Source organism: Balaenoptera physalus (genome assembly GCF_965194825.1).
Source record: "Balaenoptera physalus genome assembly, chromosome: 8".
Lineage (NCBI taxonomy): Eukaryota > Metazoa > Chordata > Mammalia > Artiodactyla > Balaenopteridae > Balaenoptera > Balaenoptera physalus.
The window spans coordinates 12,916,017-12,940,581 of record NC_138887.1 but is presented as its reverse complement, the minus strand read 5'-3'; the positions used below and the strand labels follow the sequence as shown (position 1 = coordinate 12,940,581).

At 34.5% G+C, this 24,565-nt stretch overlaps 1 protein-coding gene across 15 annotated transcripts in view; it reads left to right on the top strand.

The window, feature by feature from the left end:
- SUGCT (succinyl-CoA:glutarate-CoA transferase) overlaps positions 1 to 24,565 on the top strand; it is a 789,655-nt gene that overhangs the window by 86,445 nt on the left and 678,645 nt on the right. For all 15 annotated transcript variants that reach the window (XM_082473570.1, XM_082473569.1, XM_082473565.1 and 12 more), the window contains one exon: positions 5,128 to 5,271. In XM_082473570.1, the coding sequence (XP_082329696.1) occupies positions 5,128 to 5,271 (144 nt within the window). The remainder of the gene's footprint in view (positions 1 to 5,127; positions 5,272 to 24,565) is intronic.

The window sequence follows — 24,565 nt, the reverse complement described above, 5'->3', positions numbered from 1 at the left end:
TTCATACTCTTGGGTATTTACCTAGAAGTGAAGTTTCTGGGTCATATGGTAACTCTATATCTAAGTTTTTGAGGAACTGCCAGTCTTTTTCCACAGTGACTACACCATTTTACAATCCTACTAGTGGCATATGAGTTTCGATTTTTTTCACATCCCTGCTAACACTTGTTATTATTTCTCTTTTTCATGATAGCCATTCTAGTGGGTGTGATGTGGTATCTTGTTGTGGTTTTGATTTGCATTTCCCCGGTGACTAATCATGTTGAGCATCTTTCAATGTGCTTATTAGCCATTGGTATATCTTCTTTGGAGAAATGTGTATTTAAACCCTCTGCTTATTTTTTAATTGGGTTGTCTTTATTGTTTTGAGTTATAAGCACGTTGTGGTTTTCATTTGCATCTCCCTGATGGCTAACGATGCTGAACATCTTTTCATGTGCTTAATGACCATTTGTAGATCTTCTGTGGAGAAATGTCTATTCAATTCTTTGCCCATTTAAAAAATGGTTATTTGTCTTCTTATTGAGTTGTAAGTATTCTTTATAAATTCTGTTTATAAGTTCCTTATCAGATATGTGATTTGCAAAAACTTTCTCCCATTTTTTATCTATTCATTTCCTTGATCATTTACTTTGAAACACATGTGATCTTTATTTTCGTGATGTACCATTTATCTTTTCTTTTGTTGCTATTAGGTGTCATATCTAAGAAATCAATGCCAAATTGAAGATCATGAGGATTTACTCCTATATTTTCTTTTGTTTTATAGTTTTAGCTCTTATGTTTAGGTCTATGGTCCATTTAGAGTTAATTTTGTATATAGTGTGAGGAGGGAGTCCAGCTTCATTCTTTTGCATTCTTTTCACCAATTTTTGAGGACTATTCCTTCCCCATTGAATTATCTTGGTATGCTTGTCAAAACTGAATTGAAGGTGAGAATTTCCATAGTCTGTATATCTGCCTTGTGCCATCCATGCTGCCTTGTTTACAGTAGCTTTGTAGTAAGTTTTAAATTTGGGAAGTATGTGTCCTCCACCTTTGTTCTTCTTTTTCTAGATTGTTTTGGCTATTCTTTGTCCCTGGAATTTCCATATGAATTTTAGGATCAGATTTTATTTCTGCAAAAAAAGGCACCTGGGATTTCAACAGGTGAAACTGTACGGAATCTGTAGATCAATTTGGGAGTATTGCAGTATTAACAATTTTAAGTCTTTTGAGTCATGACAACGGGATATCTTTCCATTTATTTAGATCTTCTTTAATTTCTTTCAACAATATTTTGTAGTTTTCAGAGTTTAAGTTTATACTTCTTTTGTTAAATTTATTCCTCAGTACTTTATTCTTCTTGATGCTATTATAAATGAAATTGCTTCTTAATTTCATTTTTGGTTTATTTATTGTTATTGTGTAGAAATAAGATTGATTTTTGTATAATGCCTTGTATCTTGCAAACTTGCTAAACTCACTTATTAGTTCTAACAGTTTTTTTGGTGGATTTCTTAGAATTTTCTATATACAAAATTATGTCACCTGCAAATAAAGATAGTCTTATTTATTTCTTTCCAGCCTTTTATTTATATTTCTTTCCTAATTACACTGGTTAAAACCTCCAGTATAATGTTTAATTGGAGTGATGAGAGCAGACATCCTTGTCTTGTTCCTAATGGGGCCAAACATTCAGTCTTTCACCTTTAACTATGAAGTTAGCTGTTTTTTTGTTTTTTTGTTTTTTCACATTTGCCCTTTATGAGATTGAAGAATTTCACTTCTACTCCTAGTGTGTTGGTGTTGAGTATTTTATCATGAAGTGTGTTGAGTTTTATCATATGCTTATGTTGATTGATATTAAAGTGTTAAACTAACCTTCCATTCCTGAGAAAAATCCTGATTTGTCATGGTGTATAATCATTTTTATATGTTGCTGGATTCAATTTATTAGTATTTTGTTGGGATTTTTTGGTGTGTGTTCGCATTCATCAGAGATGTTGGTCTATAGCTTTATTTTCTTTTGATGTTTTTGTGTGGCTTGACCTCAGTTTTTACTGGCCTTATAGAATGAGTTGAGAAGTGTTTCTTCTCTTCCAGGTTTCAGAAGTATTTGTAAAGAGGTGGAATTCACTAGCAAAGCTAAAAAAAGCTTTTTGTTGTTGTTGGAAGTTCAATTACTAATTCATTTTCTCTCGTTGTTATATGTCTGTTCAGTTTTTCTATTTATTCTTTAGTCAGTTTCAGTAGTTTATGTCTTTTTAGGAATTTGTCCATTTCATATAGATTATCAAAGTTGTTGGTATACAATTTTTCATTGTATTCCCATGTAATACTTTTTATTTCTGCAAGGTTGTTAGTGATGTTCCTTCTTTCATTCCTGATGTTAGTAATTTGAATGCTTCTCTTTTCTTTTTCCTGGACAGTTCAGTTAAAAGTTGGTCAGTTTTACTGATCTTTTCAAAGAGCCAACTTTTTGTTTTGTTGATTTTCTCTATTGGAATTCTATTCTGCATTTCATTATTTTTTGCTCCAATATGTATTTCCTTCCTTTTGCTTGCTTTGGGTTTAGTTTACTCTTCTTGTTTTCAGTGTCTTAAGGTGGAAGGCTAGGTAATTGATTTGAGATCTTTGTTCTTTTTTAATATAGGTATTTACAGTTCTAAATTTCTCTCAAATACTGCTTTAGCTGCATCCATAAATATTGGTATGTTGTGCCCCTATTTTCATTCATCTTGAGATATTTTCTAATTTCTTATATAATTTCCTCTGTTACTCATTGGTGTTTTGGGAGTACGTTGTTTACTGTCCACATATTTTTGAGTTTCTCAAATATGCCCATTATTGATTCTAATTTCATTTCATTGTGATCTGAGAACATGTTTTGTATGAACTCACTCATTTAAAATTTATCTTAGCTTGTTTTCTGGCCTAGGATATGGTCTGTCTTAGAGAATGTTCCATATGCACTTGAGAATGTGCATTTTATATCTATTAGGTATACTTAGTTTATGGTGTTGTTTAAATTTTTTATTTCTTTTTTGATCCTCTATCTGGTTGTGCTGCTCAGTATTCATATTTCAGTATTGACATCCCTACTGTTATTCAGGAAGGGTTATTTCTCCCTTCACATCTGTCACTTTTGCTTTTTGTATTTTGGTGGTTCAATTTTGGGGTGCATGTATGCTTTTAATTGTTATATCTTCCTGATGCATTGACCCTTTTCCATTATAAAATCTCTCTCTTTTTCTCTAGAGCTTTTTTTGTTTTAAGTTTATTTGTCTGATATTAGTACAGCCACTCCAGCATTCTTATGGCTGCTGTTTGCATGCTATATCCTTTCTCGTGCTTTTATTTTCAGCCTATTTATATCTTTGAATCTAAAGTGTGTTAGCAAGCCTCTTTAAATTAGTATTTCACTAAACTTATTTGGCACAAATGGTCATTTTTAACAGTGACAGTGTTGTCTCATATATGGATGACAATATTTATTTAATGTTCATACATATCATGCTATTATTCTGGATAATGTATTGATATTTTTAGAATATTGGGTATAGTCTCCGCTTTTCAGGAGATTTAAAATGTAATATAAAGGATTTATTATATGATTTGTTCCTACTGGTCTGAGAAGTATAGAAAACTTCTCAAGAAATGTGATTATATTAATATTATAGTAAGAAAGCAGATGATGTCTATAAACTTAAATTTGAACTTACCTCTCACTTTTAATACATTAAATAATCTTAAGTCCAAATGACAGTATTAATTTTAAATTTATGGATTCACGCCACTACAAGTTTTGCCAATAATAATAGTTAGAAGGCCCTCAGAAGTTTCCAATATTTATGGCAATATCTTCCTTGAAATTGTATTGAAAAGCAGGGACAGAAAGTTTAGTTGCTCTACAGTCTCACTTACTTGCTTTAAACAAATTTAGCTGTCTTGTACGATGATTAACATAGTTTATGTATGGGCTTCAGAAAAGGAAAAATTAGCTTCTGAAAATGACTGAACAACAGCTGGAATTAATGAATAAGGAAGTGAATGAATGAATATATAAACTAGGTGAAATATAGGTTTTTTAGGCATTATGTGCAATGAAAGACTTGGCAGAATTCAAGGTAGTGAAAAATAGGAACTATCTGATACAACAATGATTAATAATAATGTTGATGAAAAATTTGATAGCTAATTTTTATAGGGCACTTATTGTTTCCCTGGTACTGTTCTAATATCTTTACATATGGGTCAAGGATTGGATTGTCAATAAGACCGACATGAATCGGTATCAAGCTTTACTTGTAATTTTAAGGATTCAAGCAATCAAAAGGCACAGGAGAAGCAGAAGGAGCTCCTGGACATTGAGAGAGGCCCCCCATGCCTTTCTTCTCACAATAACAAAATTCTCAACCCCAGAGCAGTAGATAAGATCTCAAATGGAGTACATGGGTTACCTCATATTACATGAAACTGATGGGCTATTGGAACATTTCCATTTTATACCCATATAGTTGCATAGCTCATGCCTTATGCCCCATAAATCTATAGATGCTAGGTTTCTTTACCATAGTAATTCTAAAGCAGGAGTATCCTGCTAAAAGCCTTTTATAGATAAATACTGTCTGTTTGGTTTTTTTTATAAAGCAAATACCATTAGTGTATTTGCCAGTTATTAGCATGCTTATAAGGAGATTAGACCAGGTCTTCTGCCCTCTTCTTTCCTGGGAGAACCTCCTAACCCAACAAGAAAAAAAATACTTCTTTAACTCTTTCCTCTCCAACAGGTTAACTCATTTAAATTCAAATTCAATTATTTACTTTTTTTGGTATAAATAATGTAAAATATATTAAGAAGGAACTTCAGACATGTTTTTAAAAATCTTTTATTTCATTTGGTTTGGTTTAGTTTGGTTGGTAGGAGGTGGGTTCAGAAAAATAATAAACATACAACAAATGTAAATATATCCTTACCACCAACAGATATCCACAACAGCAATTTGTTGTATATCTTATGTGTGTATGTGTGTGTGCACATGATATACAATTCTTTCTTTTATTTGACCTTAGGATATTTGTGAACTCATATGATGGTTTTAATTTTCAGTTTCTCTGTTTTTCTCAACCTAACCCTCAAATCAGGTTGGAGATCCAGTTCGTCCAGGAGTGGCCATGACTGATCTTGCCACTGGCCTTTATGCATATGGAGCCATTATGGCTGGATTGATACAAAGATATAAAACCGGAAAAGGACTGTTCATTGATTGTAACCTACTGTCATCCCAGGTACCAATCCAAATAACATTTTAGATAGTGGCATAAAAACATGTATCTGTGTTACAGTTTTTCATATCAAATCCTGTGGTCACATGTGCAAAAACAAAAAACAAAACAACAGAATTTCCCCCACCCCCCAAAAAAAACAAAACAACAACAGCAAAAGCTGTTCTGTTTTGGTGTCCCTGATATTGTCATATTAAAATAAATGGACCACGAAGATTTTGTTATAACGTAGACATTGCTGTTGAACCAGAATTTTAAAGACTGTTTTTATTAGAATAGGTCTATTACTGTTTTTGAGACAGGAGTACAGTTGTTTCTATTTCATTGTCATGTGAGCTCTGTAACTTCTTTTTACCAGAGTTTATTCATCTTTTTTGTGCTATGGACCCTTTGGGTGATCTGGTGAAGTCTGTGGACCTTTCCTCAGAATTATGTTTTTAAATGCATAGAATGAGATACTTAGGATTACAGAGAGATTACATTATTTCAATGTAAAAACCAATTTTGTGTTATAATAGTACATATGATGTTTTATTAATACATTAAAACAGGATATCTGTTAGTGGATTCAATAACTGTTGCAATTTTGAGGTAGTGTTGAGCATAAATGATGTTTTGAGATATCTGCAAGTATAATGTAAGAAAATATGTAGAATATTTACTGGTGATCAGGTCATACTTAGGTACTGCTAATACTCCTGTGATTTGTTGTCTACATTCATAATTGAAAAAAATGCTAAATTTTAGTTAGAGGTTGATGAAAATAAAGATATAATTTTTTTTTTCCATTCAAGTTAATTACTTCCCAAAGTTCTTTCCATAAGCTCCAGATTAAGAACCCTTGGTTTAGATAGCTGTCAGTTATGTTATGCTAAATACTAAGCTGGTGGAATAAAAGGGTTAACTCACTCCCAGGTTGACACTTTGCCTCCTTTTCACTGGATCAGACCTAGATGCTGTACCATATGTGGAAGTTGATTTTGAATAGGTAATTTTTCAAGGAGGGGAAAAAAAGAAAATATCTAACTTGTGCAAGGAGACATTTTACTGTGGGAAATATTACTTCATAGACAAAGACCTCAGTTGGGAATTTCAGATTTAAATGGCATACATGGGAAAACAGTAATCTTGGAACTCTGCTTTGGAGATTTTTTTTTTTTAGACAAAATTAAGGTAGTGCATAGAAGTAAAACAACATTAATATGATTGAAGGTGAAATACTATTTATGAGTTTTCAACACTAGCTTTGAGTCACAGTCAGAGTTTTAATGGTTATAATAAAAGGGTGAAAGAACTCTCTCCAAATGAATGATCTCTCTTCTTAACAGAGAAGCAGATGTCAGGTCTGGGAAGAAGCTGAAAGTTTTTTCCTTCCTCCGCTAATTTTATAGCTGTAAGGAACCCGAGGTAGGTTAAGTGACTGGGTAAAATTGCACATCCAGTAAATATGGAAGCCGTGAAGATTTCATAGGTGTGTGACCTATGCAGTCACAGAAGGCACTAGGCTTAATTTAAATGCTCTGCTGTCACTGCCTTGAAATTCTTAATATTTTTTGAATGAGAGGCCCTACATTTTTCATTTTGCACTAGTACTTACAAATTATGTAGCTGGTCCTGTATTTGGGGCTCTGCTTAGGTCTTCAGATCTCTACCTAGACTGCTTTTCTTATAATTTGTCAATGACGAATTAATTAGCTTTGGAAAAAATTCTCTTGTAGAGTATTATAGAGTTGAATTCTCTTCTAGCACCTAACACAGTGATTCACAATCTGGAGGTGTGTGGTTCCATGGGGGTGGGCATGGAGGTGGGTGGAATCACTGGTAGGGCTGTTTCAAAGTGAGGGTACAGTAAATGCAAACTCATGCACACTTTGGGTGTGTGTCTATATTTGTTGTTCATGTTGCTCCGTGAGGCTGTAAATTCCATGTGTGCAGGAATAATGTTTGTTCTTGCTTATAGCGGTATCCTCAAAGCCCAGCCCAATATTTGTCAAATAGCAGGTCTAACAATCTTTGGAGATCAATCAGAGAATCAGTGTTAGCAATGGGTATGCCTCATAACCCTTAAACTTGCTTAGGGAAAAATAGAAAAAAGTAGAAAATCATCGACTTAGGATAAGTCCTTGATAAACAACTAATGATGAAATGATTTGCTTTTGCCAAACATGGTAGCAGTGATTTAACCTATTGTGCTGTAGCTAACCCGGTCAAAGGTAGCTAAAATTATTAGTGTATTTAAGGCTCATTAGCTACCTTTTTATAATTGACATACAACATTATATTAGTTTCAGGTGTAAACATAATGATCTGGTATTTGTGTGTATTGTAAAATGGTCACCTCAATAAGTCTAGTTAACATCCATCACCATATATAGTTACAAAAATTTTTTTTCTTGTGATAACTTTTAAGATCTACTCTTTTAGCAACTATCAAATATGTGAATAGTGTTACTAACTGTAGTCACCATGCTGTACATTACATCCCCATGACATTTATTTTATTATTGCAAGTTTATACCTTTTGACGCCCTTCACCCATTTTGGCCATTCCCTATCCCTCACCTCTGGCAACCACCAATCTGTACTCTGTAGCTATGAATTTGGTATAGTTTTTAAATAAAAATTTCAAAAAATTTTAGATTTTATATATAAGTGAGATCACGTGGTACTTGTCTTTCTCTGTCTGACTTATTTCACTTAGCATAATGCCCTCAAGATCCATCTATGTTGTCGCAGATGGCAAGATTTCCTTCTTTTTTATGAATGAATAATATTCCAGTGTATGTACATACCACATTTTCTTTATCTCTCCATCCATTGATGGACAGTTACGTTGTTTCTATATCTTGGCCATTGTCATTAACTACCTTTTAACAATAAAAATCTGTTATGCCTTATTTTAGAGCTTTGCGCTTACACATCTACTATTTTATTTTGCTCTCATAATTATCATTGGAGGTATGTAGGTAGATCAGGTATTTCTATTCTCATTTTACTTATAAGAAAACTGAGGCTAAGAGAGGTTGACCTACTTGAGCAGCAGAGTCACAGCAAGACCTCTGGTTTCTGACATCCTGAATCATTCTCTTTCCCCTGCTTAATGAAGGAAAAGCTTTGACATTGAGGGACTGGCAAGCTCCAGCTTTCTTGTGGTGAAGCTAAAGGGGAGAAGGCAAATTGGGTAAGAGGCAGGGGAAGCAAAAGAGCACTCAGTAATAAGGAAACACATAGGAAGACTGCCCCCACCTCCCAAAAGCATGCCAAGAGCTACAGTAAGAGAGTGCAACAAAGTGGGCTCTTCTGGGTCATTATCTAATCATGTTTAGATCCACTGAGTGAAAGCCATCATGGACTTTAACCTGATGGACAAGTGTTTTTGTTGAAATATGAGAATTTTGAGAAAAAATAGCGTTTGGAGTCATGGGATGACTGGATTTTTTGTTTCAGCTCTAATCCACTGAGCATGAACTGTATCCCAGGCTCTGTGCTAGGTAGCTTGGGGTGGGAGGTGACACAGCTGTTCCGAGTTTACTAGTAGAGGCAGCCAACTTGTATGGGAAAGTTGGAGGTGATATATAGTTCCCTGTGGTTCCCTAACGGGGTTGCAGAATGTGGTTGAGCCTCATATATCACGCTTAGGAATCTGGATTTTAACTTTTTAAGGCTTCTGTTTATAATTTCTGTTAGGTGATGGTCTTTCAACCAAAGACTATGTCTCCTTGGATACTTGCTACAGTTGCCACATTCAGAATGACCTCTGAGCTGTGAGAGTTTCAAAGGGCAGTGGTACAGGTAATAATTTATGCTGAAGCCTTCCTGAAGTGCAACACAATGGGTGATAAGAGCCTTTCCATTCTCTGAACCCACTACAGCCTAAGCTCTGTTCTTCTTTGATTCTTTGCCTCTGCCCTGTTCTTTGGCTCTGGACTCTCTCTTTTCTTCTCCTGCGTGCTTCTCTAGCCTTGGGCATCTCTTTTCTCTGTCTTTTTTTTTTGCTTGTCTTTCTTTCCTTTCCTGTTTTCATTCCTATTCTGTGCTTTCTGCCTTTCTCTTGGTCTCTCCCCTTTTCTCCATTCTTCATTGTGAAGAGCTAAAGTTTTAACAATTCTTGTTCCAGATCTTACATCCTTCCACTGTACCACCCAGGAAAGTTTCTGAATTTTTCAGTAGTTCCCATGGAAGAAAAAGGAAGTGCCCTTTCCTAGAAGTCCCAGAACACAAGACTGTGACTGTTGAGTGACTGGGTTAAGTGAACTATTCCTGAACCAATTAATGAGACCTGAAAGATAAAGTATATTGATTGGCTTAAGCCATTCCTGATACAAGGGACAGGGTTAACTCCACCCAAACCACATGGCTTTGACTGGGGAGAGGTGATTTCCTTGAAGAATGGTGGAGTTATTTTTTGGCCAGAGGAAGGGGAAAAGGATGATGGGGAGCCAATCAACAAATGTTCACTATACTAACATACTGGGTTGTTTTGAAGTTCTAGTGCAACAAAGGATATGGCAAATTCTTTGTCTATTAGAAAGTATTCTACTGATGAGTAGCATTAATTTTATTAGGTTATTGAAAAAATATTTCACAATGTTAGAAATATGCTGAGATTAAAAAGATGGTTATTGACATGATTTTATCATAATTATTATAACTTTTCATATTAGAGAAATCTTGACTAACTTCACTTAGTTTGTCAACTTAAGATAACATTTGTAGATTTTAGATCTAAAAACCAAACCACAAAATGATTAAAATCTGCTTTATGTAAATGGGAAGTGCTATTTCTAGATACTTTTCAAAGTAACGTAATAGGAAACTTCACCTTTTAAAAAATGTATTCATTTTCTTTTTTTTATATAAATGTTCACTTGCATTAAGCAGATAACATTTGAACTTAATTTCAGCTGCCTGGAAAATGACTGCCGTTTCATGCAGTGGTAAAAAACATAGTTTTTACTCATTTTGATTGCATTGCATAGGATGACCAATGAATGATTATAACATTCAGTATCAGTTGCTAAAAATGAAATTTTGTACCCCCTCTCTTAGAAGTGATGTAATGTACAATAGACAAATTGCACTTGATTTGAATAGTAGCTAATAATTAACTCAGAAATGATTGCCTCAACCACAACAAAACCATTTCACCGTAGAGACATGACAGTTGTCAGGATGTGGTTTGTAGTGGGCACCAAGTTTTTTGTAGTTTCAAGGCTATAAACTTTTAACCCTTGTCATAAAATTCTTTGATTTTTTTTTCTTAGTCTTAATATGATTTAAAGTTGTCAACTGAAGATTGTCTGATGTCAGCATCTAAACAGTATTCTTTACATGATATTGGTAAATAACAAGGAAGTGGGTTTGGATGTGGTTCCAGTTTTTCTGTTGCTCGTGTTCTTCTGTTGTGGCTTACAGAAATATCTTTTGAAAGTTTTAATATCCTTCCTGTACTTAATTGCAACCAGGCTCCCCTAATTACTACTACAATGAGTTAGGTTTTTTAGCACCAAACTTCTATAATTATTTTCACATATAGAATGTTTCGGCATTTTTTATTTCACCTTTTTTTCCTTGTTTGTAGATTGTTCATATTTAGGCTAGATGAGATTTTAACTCATTATTATAGCACAGTTTTATGGATAAACTTTTGAATTCAAACAAGTATAATAATCTGATACTTTTGTGTCTTTAGATACACCTGTGTTTTTGCTTTTCCTATTTAATCTATACCTTTAACAATTTATTGAGGTATATTTTACATATCATAAAATTCATCCTATTTCAGGGGTGACCGTTTAACAGTCTTTAGTGAATTTAGTGAATTTTGCAACCATCACCATAAATCAGATTTTGAAATGAATACTTTATAGTCACCTCTGGTCTGGGTCTTACCCATGAGGCTAGAATGCACCAGTTTTGACTGGGGAGGGATGTAAGGCTGGGCTGACTCAGAAGAATTCAAGGGCTATTAAGATTTCTGTGAGCCCTAGAAAATTTTGCCTTTATGGGTCCTTTCCTCCATAAAAATGTTAAGAATTATATTTATAACTGCATTTGTATAAAGATGAATATAACTAATTATTGTGTGTTTACTGGTATTACATATTCATTTTTTTCTTCTGATTTTAAAATAAATTAAAATTAAAACATTTTTGTGTACCCCTAAAGTATTGTGGGCCTTAGGCACTCTACCTAATTAATAAGTCAGCTCCGGAAGAATTACCTTGAGAACAGTCTCAAATGTCCCAATCTGTGAGGAAAGACAATCCTGTATACAGGAAGGAAGTGGAGGCTGAAAGTTGAGATTATCCTGAAGGGTAAATAGAGGGTGGAAAGATGGAGAAGCAGCAGTCTGTGACCAAAGAAGCTGAGAGACTGGAGTAGGGAGAGGAAAAAAAAAAAAAAAAAGGATAATATCAGAAAGTTGAAGAAATTTGGGAACTACAAATTTGCATTTGAATTTCCCTGAGGAGCCTAATGCATTCCTGTCTTGAAGGCTCATGCCAGCCTGACAGTCTTTAGTTACTTGTGTCCAATTTTTAATCCCCTTCTAACTTCAGTTCTTTAATTCTCTAAGGCCTCCCACTGCTCTATCAATTTAATTTCAGGGGATGTATGAATATTAACATTTAACTAATATTAAGATGAGTAAGTAGGTAGATAAAGACACACACAAAAAAAGAAAAATCAGATGACTTCCAAAGAAAACTGCAAAGATTTTAGATAATCTATTATTTTCTGTTATTATTTTATACTATTGGTTGGATTGAATACAAGTTGACTGCATTACAAAACACGGTTCACTATTTTTTTTTAAAGAAGATTCAGCAAAATATAAGTGTATTGAGAGGATGCTCTGGTTTTATATAACTGAAATCTTTAGTTATATTCGTGGACATGTCATATTTTTATATGACATGAGCCATAATGAGGGAAACCAGGGCTTTTAACTTGTAATAATTGATAATTACTAGTGGGAGAATATCTCAAAGGAGAATAGAATAAAACCAGAAGACAAATTTCATTGTGATCTGATTTAATTCTCATTAGATACTTTAAAACAACTTGGTGCTTTCAAAATGTTCTGAAAAACAGAAACATAATTAAGATAAAGATATAAAAGAAATAGGAGGAGAAAGAGCCATTGGTGTTGACGGATATTCCCCCAATTTAGATTTTGTCTTTGAAGGATCTTGTAGAATAGTGAACTCAATTGACTGTTCCTAAAGGTGGATTTAACAGTCTTAGAATCACCTCTGTTCTCTATTAGTAGAGTAGAACAATTTGTTTTTGTTGCTAAGTTAATCACTTCCACCTTCATCTTGGTACTTTCTAGGGTCAGAAAATTTTATGTAGAATAAAATGTAGTAATTACATCCTTCTATATTTGCTAATTAATGGTGACTCTTTACCTGTCCTAAGTTATGGACCAACTGATTCCCAGTGGAATCTATTTGGCCCCAACTATTATGTCATCATTGCAGCTAAAGGATAAGTAAACCACTGGCAGCAAGCATAGTGACTGAGATTTAATTTCCAGGGAAATCACTTTGGTTCTTCACAGAATGTGTATGAGGCATAATGCCGAACAATTTTTTAATTTTTTCGTAGCCTAAAGTCATTATATACCACCAAGGTAAAATAAGATCTTGATTAGCTGAAGTGCTTAGAAATTTTGATATTCTGGTTGATTTCATTTTCTAGTTAATTGAGGGCTAAAAGGAAACTGCTTTGGTTTCATCCATTTTTATAGAAAATCTTCTAAAATGCTTAGTTTACTTTTCCATTATGGTAAATGCCATATACTAAATATATTTTCACTTTAAAGTTATGATTTTGGTCTCTATTTTTTAAACCTATTGATACTCACTTTAGGGACTAAGAAATTAAGTTGAATCTGCACTCACGGAATTCATCCATCATCCATACATTATCCATCTTTCCATCCATCCACACTTGTTTCTTATGCCAGATTATACAATAAATGATAAACAAGGCAGCAAGTTTCCTGCCCCATGGGATTTACATTGTAGTTGTATATACAGACAATAAACAAGTAATAGTGATAAATTTGCATAAGGATATGCAACAGTTTCATAAAGATAGCAGGGACACTTCTGTTAACCAGGGCAAGATGTTCCAGATGGAGAGAACAGTTAATGCAAAAGCCTGAAGCAGGACAAAACTTGGCATGCTCTAGGCACTGACAAAAAGCCCAATGAAAGACATTCCTTAGAAGTTGACATTAGCAGTAAATCTGGCCATTTATTAATACTCATCTGAAGAACAAACATGAGATGTGACATTTAATTTAAATAATAATCCAATATTCTATGACTAGTAGGCCTGTTAGAAGTTAGAAGTCAGTTAGAGGACTGTTCTTTTTTGTGGGGAGCGAATTTATTGGCAGGGTACTAGATCAAGCCTGTAGAGCAAAAGTTGAGTTCTGGTTCTGTTTTTGTAGAATGATAGTAGAAGCAACACAGAATGGCAAACAGTGTTAGTCTTTTCTGCCTCTTGGGCTGACTGGAGACTGGTATTGAGAAGGTTGAGACAGTTTCTGGAAAAGGAGTGCTGTGATTATTAACAATAATAATATAAAGGTGCAACATTGGGAGAGTGCTATGAACTTGCTGACCTTGGAGTAGATGCTGTATTGTATAGGCTGTTTATATTCTCCAAAGTTGAATCATTGAGAGTGACTTTAAAAACATAATAAAACTTAGGTAACATTTACTTTATACTAAACACAGTTCTAAGCACATTGCATATATTAACTGATTTATTTCCCCAACAGTTTTATTATTCCCATTTTACTGAGGAGGAAGCAGAGGCGTAGAGTAACACTGTAACTTGCCCTATGTCACACAGCCAGTAAATAGCAGAGTTGGGACCTGAACTCAGTCTGGATCCAGAGACTGTATTATACTTATCCTTAAGGGTATAAGGCGCTGCCAGTATTCATTCATTCATTTATTTATTCACTTAAATGTTTATTGAGTGCCCAGTGCCAAGCATGCTGTTATTCCTGGCAGTGTTATGGTGAATAAGGATGACTGGGGAATATGTTTTAGCTTTTAAGAAGAGTATACAAATATAACAAATCTTGTCTTGTCTTTTGGGAGAATGATTTTGATAAGTAATGTGGTCAGCACTGAGCAATAGAGCTTAACATAATGACTGTATAGTGCTCTGTATCTTGCAACCTTGCTGGGCTTGTGTTTTTAGTTCTAAGAATATTTTAGTGGTTACTATAGGATTTTCTATATACAAGGTCATGTCATCTGTGAATAGAGATAGTTTTTCTTCTTTCTTTCCAGCATGAACACCTTTCATTTCTTTTTCTTGCCTCATTGCCCTGGATAGAAAGAACCCAAGTACAATGTTGAATAGAAGTGGCAAGAACAGACATCCTTTTCTTTTTCCTGATTTCAGGGCAAAAAATTCAGTTTTTCACCACTAGTATTATGAAAGGGTGTTGGATTTTGGCAGATGCTATTTCTGCAACTATTGAGATCATTAATTGGTTTGTGTCACTTATCCTATTAATGTTATTTGATTATTGATTAATTAACATTGATTAAACAATTGATATTGATTTTTGTATATTGAACCAATTTTGTAATCCTTGGAAAAAATCTCACTTGGTTATGCTTTATAATTCTTGGTAAAGTTGCTATATTTAGTTTGCTTGTATATTGCTAAGAATTTTGGGGTCTGTATTCAAAAAGGAGAATTACTCCATAATTTTCTTTTTTTGTGATGGTTTTCTTGGCTTTTGGTATCAGAAAGATACCTCATAGAATGAGTTGTTTTCTCCTTTTCTAGTTTTTGGAAGAACTGGTGAAGAATTGGTACCAATTCTTTAATTATTTGGTAGAATTCACCAATGAAGCTAAAAAAGTCTGGGCTGCTGCTTTTTTTGTTAAGTTTTATGATTATTAATTCAATCTTTCTACTTGTTATATGTCTATTCAGTTTTTCTATTTATTATTTAGTCAGTTTCAGTAATTTTTATCTTTGTAGGAATTTATCCATTTCATTTAGGTTATTTAATTTATTGGCATATGATTGTTCATAGTATTCTCATATAATCCTTTCTATTTCTGTAAGGTCAGTACAAATATTCTCTCTTTTATTCATGATTTTAGTAAATGAGTCTTCTTTATTTTTTTCTTGGTGAGTCTAGCTTAATGTTTGTTAATTTTGTTGATCTTTCCAACAAACCAACTTTGGATTTCATTGGTTTTTCTCTATTGGTTTCCTATACTCTATATTTCATTTATTCCACTTTCATCTTTAATAGTTCCTTCCTTTTGCTAGTTTTAGGTTTAGTTTGCTTTTCTTTTTGTAGTATCTTAAGGAGGAGTGTTAGGTTATTGATTTGAGGTCTTTTTCTTTTTTAATATAGGTGTTTTCAGTTATAAATTTCCCTCTAAGAACGGTTTTAGCTTCATCTCATAGGTTATGGTATGTTGTGTTTTGTTTCAGTCATCTCAAGTCACTTTCTAATATCCTTTGAGATTTTTTCTTTGATCCATTGGTTTTTAGGAATGTGTTGTTTAATTTCCACCTGTTTGTGAATTTCCCAAATACCCTTCTATTTTTAATTTCTTGCTTCATTCCATTGTAGTTGGAGAACACTCATTATGTAGTTTCAGTCCTTTTACATTTACTGAGGCTTGTTTTTGGTCTATCTTGGAGGATGGTCCAGGTGTGCTAGAGAAGAATGTGTATTCTGCTGATGTTGTGGAGTGTTATATAGATGTTTGTTTGGTCTAGTTGGTATATATGGTAAAGTTTTGTGTAACATTTGAGGAGCTGTCAGATTTTTTCTAAAACAGCTTCACTATTTTACAATCCCACCAGCAATTTATTAGGTTTACAGTTTTTTCACATTCCTGTCAACACTTGCTATTCCCCATGATTTTTACTTTAGCTATTATAGTGGGTCTGAAGTGGCTTTGATTTGCATTTTTGCATTTCAAGTCTTCTATTTCTTGGTTGATTTTCTGCCTAGTTGCTATATCTGTTATTGAAAATGGTATATTTAAGTTTCCATCTCTTATTGTTGGATTGTTTCTTGCTTCCTTCAATTCTGTCAGTTTTGCTTCATGTTTTTGGTGCTCTGCTGTTAGGTACATATATGTTTATAATTGTTATGTCTTACTGATAATTGGACCACTTTATTATTATAAAATGTACTATTATTATAATATAATTATTATATATTATTATATAATTATTATTATAACTATTATTATAATTATATAAATGTATTATAAATGTATAAAATGTTATTTGCTTCTAGTAACAATTTTTGCCTCAAAGTCTATTTTTTCTGATATTCTCAATCTGTTTTTGGTTACCATTTTTATATATTATTTACTAGGGCTGCCATAACAAAGTTCCATAGACTGGGTGTCTTAAGCAACAGGGATTTATTTTCTCACAGTTCTGGAGCGTTGAACTCTAAGAACTTTAAGGTCAAGGTGCTGTCAGGGTTAACTTCTTCTGAGGGCCATGAGGGAAGGAACTGTTCCAGGCCTCTCTCCTTGGCTTGTCAATGGCTATCATTCCCTGTGTTTTCACATCATCTTCCTTCTGTATATATCTGAACCCAAATTTTCTCTTCTTGTAAAGACATCAGTCATACTGGATTAGGGCATATCCTAGTGATGTCATTTTAACTTAATTACATCTTGAAAGACCCTATCTCCAAATTTTGGCGCATTCTGAGATGCTGGCTTTAGGACTTCAACATACGGATTTTGGGAGAGACACAATTCAGCCCATTACACATGGTATATTTTTTTCATATTTTTACTTTTGATCTCTTTGTGTCTTTGAATCTAAAATACGGCTTTTATAGATAGAATATAGTTGGATCAATTTTTATAACATATTCTGCCAATCTCTGCTTTTTTTCTTTGCCATTTTGCTATTGTTTTCTACATCCTGTGTCTTTTGTATTTCTCTGTCCCTCCATTAATGCCTTTTTATTGTTAAATAGTTATTTTCTAGTGCACTATCTTAATTCCCATTGCGTGTGTATGTGTGCACATGTGCACGTGCGCCCACACGTATTTTCCGTATTTTCTTAGTGTTGCCCTGGGAGTTACAATTAACATTTTAATCTAAAGCAGTCTAGTTTAGATTAATACCAGCATCATTTGAACAGCATGTAAAAGCTTTGCTTTGTTATGGTATAGCTTTGTTCCCTCCCTCCTTCTTTGTGCTATTATTGTCATACAAATTACGTCTTTATACATTGTATGCCCATCAACACAGGTTTACCACTATAGCTCTATTCAGTTCTTTTAAAAATCAGGTAGGAGAAGAAAATATTTATAAACAAAGTACATTTATACTGTCTTTTATACTTACTTATTTTAGTTAGTTTTACTGCTGCTCTTTATTTCTTTGTGTGGATTTGTGTTACCGTCTAGTGTTTTTTGTTTTTGTTTTTCATTTCAGCCCTTTGGTATTTCTCGTTGGGCAGGTTTGCTTGCAACAAATCCTTCCTTTTTTGTTTATCTAGTTATGTCTTAATTTCATCTTTATTTTTGAAGAATAGTTTTGCCAGGTATAGAATTCTTGGTTGACGTTCTTCCACCCATCCCCTAGCATTTTGTATATGTTATTCCACTGCTGACTGGCATCTATGATTTTTTGTGAGAATTAAGGTGCTAATCTATTGAGGATCTGTTGCGTGTGATGAGTTGCTTCTCTTTTTCTACTTTCAAGATTGTCTCTGTCATGGGGAGGGGGAAGGGTAAGCTGGGACGAAGTGAGAGAGTGGCATGGACATATATACACTACCAAATGTAAAATAGATAGCTAGTGGGAAGCAGCTGCATCGCACAGGGAGATCAGCTCGGTGCTTTGTGACCACCTAGAGGGGTGGGATAGGGAGGGTGGGAGGGAGACGCAAGAGGGAGGAGATATGGGGATATATGTATATGTATAGCTAATTCACTTTGTTATAAAGCAGAAACTAACACAACATTGTAAAGCAATTCTACTCCAATAAAGATGTTAAAAAAAAAAGTTAACTAACAAAAAAAAAAAAAAAAAAAAGACTCCGTGCTCCCAATGCAGGGGGCCTGGGTTTGATCCCTGGGCAGGGAACTAGATCCCACATGCTGCAACTAAAGATCCCGCATGCCGCAACGAAAATCCTGCACATGGCAACAAAGAACTCTCGTGCTGCAACTAAGACCCAGCACAGCCAAATAAATAAATAAATAAATAAATATTAAAAAAAATAAAGTCTTTATTAGGTACAACACCGGGCTTTCTCAGAGACAGTTTCTATTGTCTGCCTTTCTTTTCCCCTATGAATGGTCATACTTTCCTGTTTCTTTGCATGTTTCATAATTTTTGTGTGTGTGGTTGGAAACTGGATATTTTAAATAATAGAGTGTTGAAACTTTGGAGTTCAGATTTCTCCCATGCTCAAGGGTTCATTGTTGTTGCTATTCATGGTTGTTTTTTTGTTTAGTGACTTTTCTGAATGAATTTTATAAAGTCTTTATTCTTTGTCTTTTGAAGCCACTGTGTTCAGTTAGCTTAGTGGTCAGCTGATGATTAGGCATAGAATTTCTTAACTGCCTTGAGCGAATGTATCTCCTCGCCTTTGCTGAGACACTCTGTGTGTTGGGACAGAGTCTACAACTCTTCTTTCACTCATGCTTGTGCAGAACCTCAAGGTCGGGTATAAGTAAAATATTAGGCCTTCTTGGGTCGTTCTTGTGCATGCACACAGCTCTGCACATGCATGTGGCCTTCTAGATTCCCAGAAATATGTTGGAGCTAACCAATATTCCCTGTGGACATCTCTTTACCCAGTGTTTCCTTTTCAGTTTTTGGCTAGCCTCTTGTTTGCTCCAGTTGGTATTTCCACCTCAGCCAGCTAATTCACCACCTTAGCAGGTGGAAGTGGCTATAGAAAGTTTGGGTTTTATTTATTTATTTTGAATTTTATTTTACTTCATTTTTTATACAGCAAGTTCTTATTAGTTATCTATTTTATACATATTAGTGTATATATGTCACCCCCAGTCCCCCAATTCATCCCACCATCCCCCCTTCCCCCCTTGGTGTCCATACATTTGTTCTCTACATCTGTGTGTTTATTTCTGCCTTGCAAACCAGTTCATCTGTACCATTTTTCTAGATTCCACATATATGCATTAATATATGATATTTGGTATTCTCTTTCTGACTTATTTTACTCTGTATGACATTCTGTAGGTCCATCCACGTCTCTATAAATGACCCAATTTTGTTCCTTTTAATGGCTGAGTAATATTCTATTGTATATATGTACCACATCTTCTTTATCCATTCATCTGTTGATGCGCATTTAGGTTGCTTCCATGACCTGGCTATTGTAAATAGTGCTGCAATGAACATTGGGGTGCATGTGTCTTTTTGAATTATGGTTTTCTCAATGTATATGCCCAGTAGTGGGATTGCTGGGTCGTATGGTAGTTCTATTTTTAGTTTTTTAAGGAACCTCCATACTGTTCTCCATAGTGGCTGTATCAATTTACATTCCCACCAACAGTGCAAGAGGGTTCCCTTTTTTCCACACCCTCTCCAGCATTTATTGTTTGTAGAGTTTTTGACGATGGCCATTCTGACCGGTGTGAGGTGATACCTCATTGTGGTTTTGATTTGCATTTCTCTAATAATTAGTGATGTTGAGCAGCTTTTCATGTGCTTCTTGGCTATCTGTATGTCTTCTTTGGAGAAATGTCTATTTAGGTCTTCTGCCCATTTGTTGATTGGGTTTTTTTTTTTAATATTGAACTCCATGAGCTATTTATATATTTTGGAGATTAATCCTTTGTCAGTTGCTTCGTTTGCAAATATTTTCTCCCATTCTGAGAGTTGTCTTTTTGTCTTGTTTATGGTTTCCTTTGCTGTGCAAAAGCTTTTAAGTTTCATTAGGTCCCATTTGTTTATTTTTGAGGTGGGTCAAAAAATATCTTGCTGTGATTTATGCCAAAGAGTGTTCTGCCTATGTTTTCCTCTAAGAGTTTTATCGTGTCCAGCCTTATATTTAGATCTTTAATCCATTTTGAGTTTATTTTTGTATATGGTGTTAGTGAGTGTTCTGATTTCATTCTATTACATGTAGCTGTCCAGTTTTCCCAGCACCACTTATTGAAGAGGCTGTCTTTTCTCCATTGTATATTCTTGCCTCCTTTATCAAAAATAAGGTGACCATATGTGCATGGGTTTATCTCTGGGATTTCTATCCTGTTCCATTGATCTATATTTCTGTTTTTGTGCCAGTACCGTATTGTCTTGATTACTGTAGCTTTGTAGTATAGTCTGAAGTCAGGGAGTCTGATTCCTCCAACCCTTGTTTTTTTCCATTCAGATTACTTTGGCTATTCGGAGTCTTTTGTGTCTCCATACAAATTTTAAGAATTTTTGTTCCAGTTCTGTAAAAAATGCCATTGGTAATTTGATAGGGATTGTATTGAATCTGTAGATTGCTTTGGGTAGTATAGTCATTTTCACAATATTGACTCTTCCAATCCAAGAACATGGTATATCGCTCCATCTGTTTGTGTCATTTTTGACTTCTTTCATCAGTGTCTCATAGTTTTCTGAGTACAGGTCTTTTACCTACTTAGGTAGGTTTATTCCTAGGTATTTCATTCTTCTGTTGCAATGGTGAATGGGGTTGTTTCCGTAATTTCTCTTTCTGGTCTTTCGTTGTTAGTGTATAGGAATGCAAGAGATTTCTGTGCATTAATTTTGTATCCTACAACGTTACCACATTCATTGATTAGCTCTAGTAGTTTTCTGGTGGCCTCTGTAGGATTATCTATGTATAGTATCATGTCATCTGCAAACAGTGACAGTTTTACTTCTTCTTTTCCAATTTGTATTCCTTTTATTTCCTTTTCTTCTCTGATTGCCATGGCTAGGACTTCCAAACTTATGTTGAATAAGAGTGGCGAGAGTGGACATGCTTGTCTTCTTCCTGATCCTAGAGGAAATGCTTTCAGTTTTTCACCATTCACAATGATGTTTGCTGTGGGTTTGTCGTATATGGCTTTTATTTTGTTGAGGTAGGTTCTCTCTATGCCCACTTTCTGGAGAGTTTTTTATCCTAAATGGGTGTTGAATTTTGTCAGAAGCTTTTTCTGCATCTACTGAGATGATCATATGGTTTGTATTCTTCAATTTGTTAATATGGTGTATCACATTGATTGATTTGCATATATTGAAGGATCCTTATATCCCTGGGATAAATCCTACTTGATCATGGTGTATGATCCTTTTAATGTGTTGTTGGATTCTGTTTGCTAGTATTTTGTTGAGGATTTTTGCATCTATATTCATCAGTGATATTGTTCTGTAATTTTCTTTTTTCGTAGTATCTTTGTCTGGTTTTGGTATCAGGGTGATGGTGGCCTCGTAAATGAGTTTGGGAGTATTCCTTCCTCGGCAATTTTTTGGAAGAGTTTGAGAAGGATGGGTGTTAGCTCTTCCCTAAATGTTTGATAGAATTCACCCTTGAAGCCATCTGGTTGTGGACTTTTGTTTGTTGGAAGATTTTTAACCACAGTGTCAATTTCATTACTTGTGATTGGTCTGTTCATATTTTCTATTTCTTCCTGGTTCAGTCCTGGAAGGTTATACCTTGCTAAGAATTTGTCCATTTCTTCCAGGTTTTCCATTTTATTGACATAGAGTTGCTTGCAGTAGTCTCTTATGATGCTTTGCAGTTCTGTGGTGTCTGTTGTAACTTCTCCTTTTTCATTTCTAATTTTATTGATTTGAGTCCTCTCCCTCTTTTTCTTGATGAGTCTGGCTAAAGGTTTATCAATTTTGTTTATCTTCTCAAAGAACCAGCTTTTAGTTTTATTGATCTTTGCTATTGTTTTCTTTGTTTCTATGTCATGTATTCCCTCTCTGATCTTGATGATTTCTTTCCTTCTGCTAACTTTGGGTTTTGTTTGTTCTTCTTTCTCTAGTGCCTTTAGGTGTAACGTTAGATTGTTTGAGATTTCTCTTGTTTCTTGAGGTAAACTTGTATTGCTATAAACTTCCCCCTTAGAACTGCTTTTGCCGCATACCATAGGTTTTGGATCGTCGTGTTTTCATTGTCATTTGTCTCTAGGTATTTTTTGATTTCCTCTTTGATTTCTTCAGTGATCTCTTGGTTATTTAGTAACGTATTGTTTAGCCTCCATGTGTTTGTGTTTTTTATGTTTTTTCCCTGTAATTGATTTCTAATCTTATAGTGTTGTGCTCAGAAAAGATGCTTGATATGATTTCAATTTTCTTAAATTTACTGAGGCTTGATTTGTGACCCAAGATGTGATCTATCCTGGGGAATGTTCCGTTCGCACTTGAGAAGAAAGTGTAATCTGCTGTTTTTGGATGGAATGTCCTATAAATATCAATTAAATCTATCTGGTCTATTGTGTCATTTAAAGCTTGTGTTTCCTTATTAATTTTCTGTTTGGATGATCTGTCCATTGGTGTAAGTGAGATGTTAAAGTCCCCCACCATTATTGTGTTACTGTCGATTTCCTCTTTTATAACTGTTAGCCTTATGTATTGAGGAGCTCCTATGTTGGGTGCATATATATTTATAATTGTTAGATCATCTTCTTGGATTGATCCCTTGATCATTACATAGTGTCCTTCCTTGTCTCTTGTAACATTCTTTATTTTAAAGTCTATTTTATCTGATATGAGTATTGCTACTCCAGCTTTCTTTTGATTTCCATTTGCATGGAATATCTTTTTCCTTCCCTTTACTTTCAGTCGGTATATGTCCCTAGGTCTGAAGTGGCTCTCTTGTAGACAGCATATATATGGGTGTTGTGTTTGTATCCATTCAGCAAGCCTGCGTCTTTTGGTTGGAGCATTTAATCCATTCACATTTAAGGTAATTATCGATATGTATGTTCCTATTACCATTTTCTTGTTTTGGGTTTGTTTTTGTAGGTCTTTTTCTTCTCTTGTGTTTCCCACTTAGAGAAGTTCCTTTAGCATTTGTTGTAGAGATGGTTTGTTGGTGCTGAATTCTTTTAGCTTTTGCTTGTCTGTAAAGCTTTTGATTTCTCTGTCGAATTGAATGAGATCCTTGCTGGGTAGAGTAATCTTAGTGTAGGTTCTTCCTTTTCATCACTTTAAATATATCGTGCCACTCCTTTCTGGCTTGTAGAGTTTCTGCTGAGAAATCAGCTGTTAACCTTATGGGAGTTCCCTTGTATGTTATTTGTCATTTTTCCCTTGTTGCTTTTAATAATTTTTCTTTGTCTTTAATTTTTGTCAATTTGATTACTATGCGTCTGGGCGTGTTTCTCCTTGGGTTTATCCTGCCTGGGACTCTCTGCGCTTCCTGGACTTGGAAGTGGCTATTTCCTTTACCATGTGAGAGAAGTTTTTGAGTATTATAATCTCTTCAAATATTTTCTCAGGTCCTTTCTCTCTCTTCTCCTTCTGGGAGCTCTATAATGTGAATGTTGGTGCGTTTAATGTTGTCCCAGATGTCTCTTAGTCTGTCTTCATTTCTTTTCATTCTTTTTTCTTTATTCTGTTCCATGGCAGTGAATTCCACTATTCTGTCTTCCAGGTCACTTATCCGTTCTTCTGTGTCAGTTATTCTGCTATTGATTCTTTCTAGTGTATTTTTCATTTCAGTTATTGTATTGTTCATCTCTGTTTGTTCTTTAATTCTTCTAGGTGTTTGTTCTTTAATTCTTCTAGGTCTTTCTTAAACATTTCTTGCATCTTCTCCATCTTTGCCTCCATTCTTTTTCTGAGGTCCTGGATCATCTTCATTATTGTTATTCTGAATTATTTTTCTGGAAGGTTGCCTATCTCCACTTCATTTAGTTGTTTTCTGGGGTTTTACCTTGTTCCTTCATCTGGGACATAGTCCTCTGCCTTTCATCTTGTCTGTCTTTCTGTGAATGTGCTTTTCATTGCACAGGCTGCAGGATTATAGTTGTTCTTGCTTCTGCTGTCTGCCCTCTGGTGGATGAAGCTATCTCAAAAGTTTGGGTTTTATATATAAATTTTCAGTAATATTAAAAAAACTCATGTTCTGTACAAGTGAAGGTCCATATCACTTCTGATTCAAGCTTTACATCAATGATTATTCAGCAGTTTTATATTTTAGGTGGATTTTCATAGGGGCAGAGGATTAAAACATTGTTGAAAGGCAATTGCCAGAAATTTCGGGGCAGCTCTAGAATCCATATAGTTATCTCTAAAATTCCAAGAACACTGTGTCTTCTTGGTGGGATAGTTT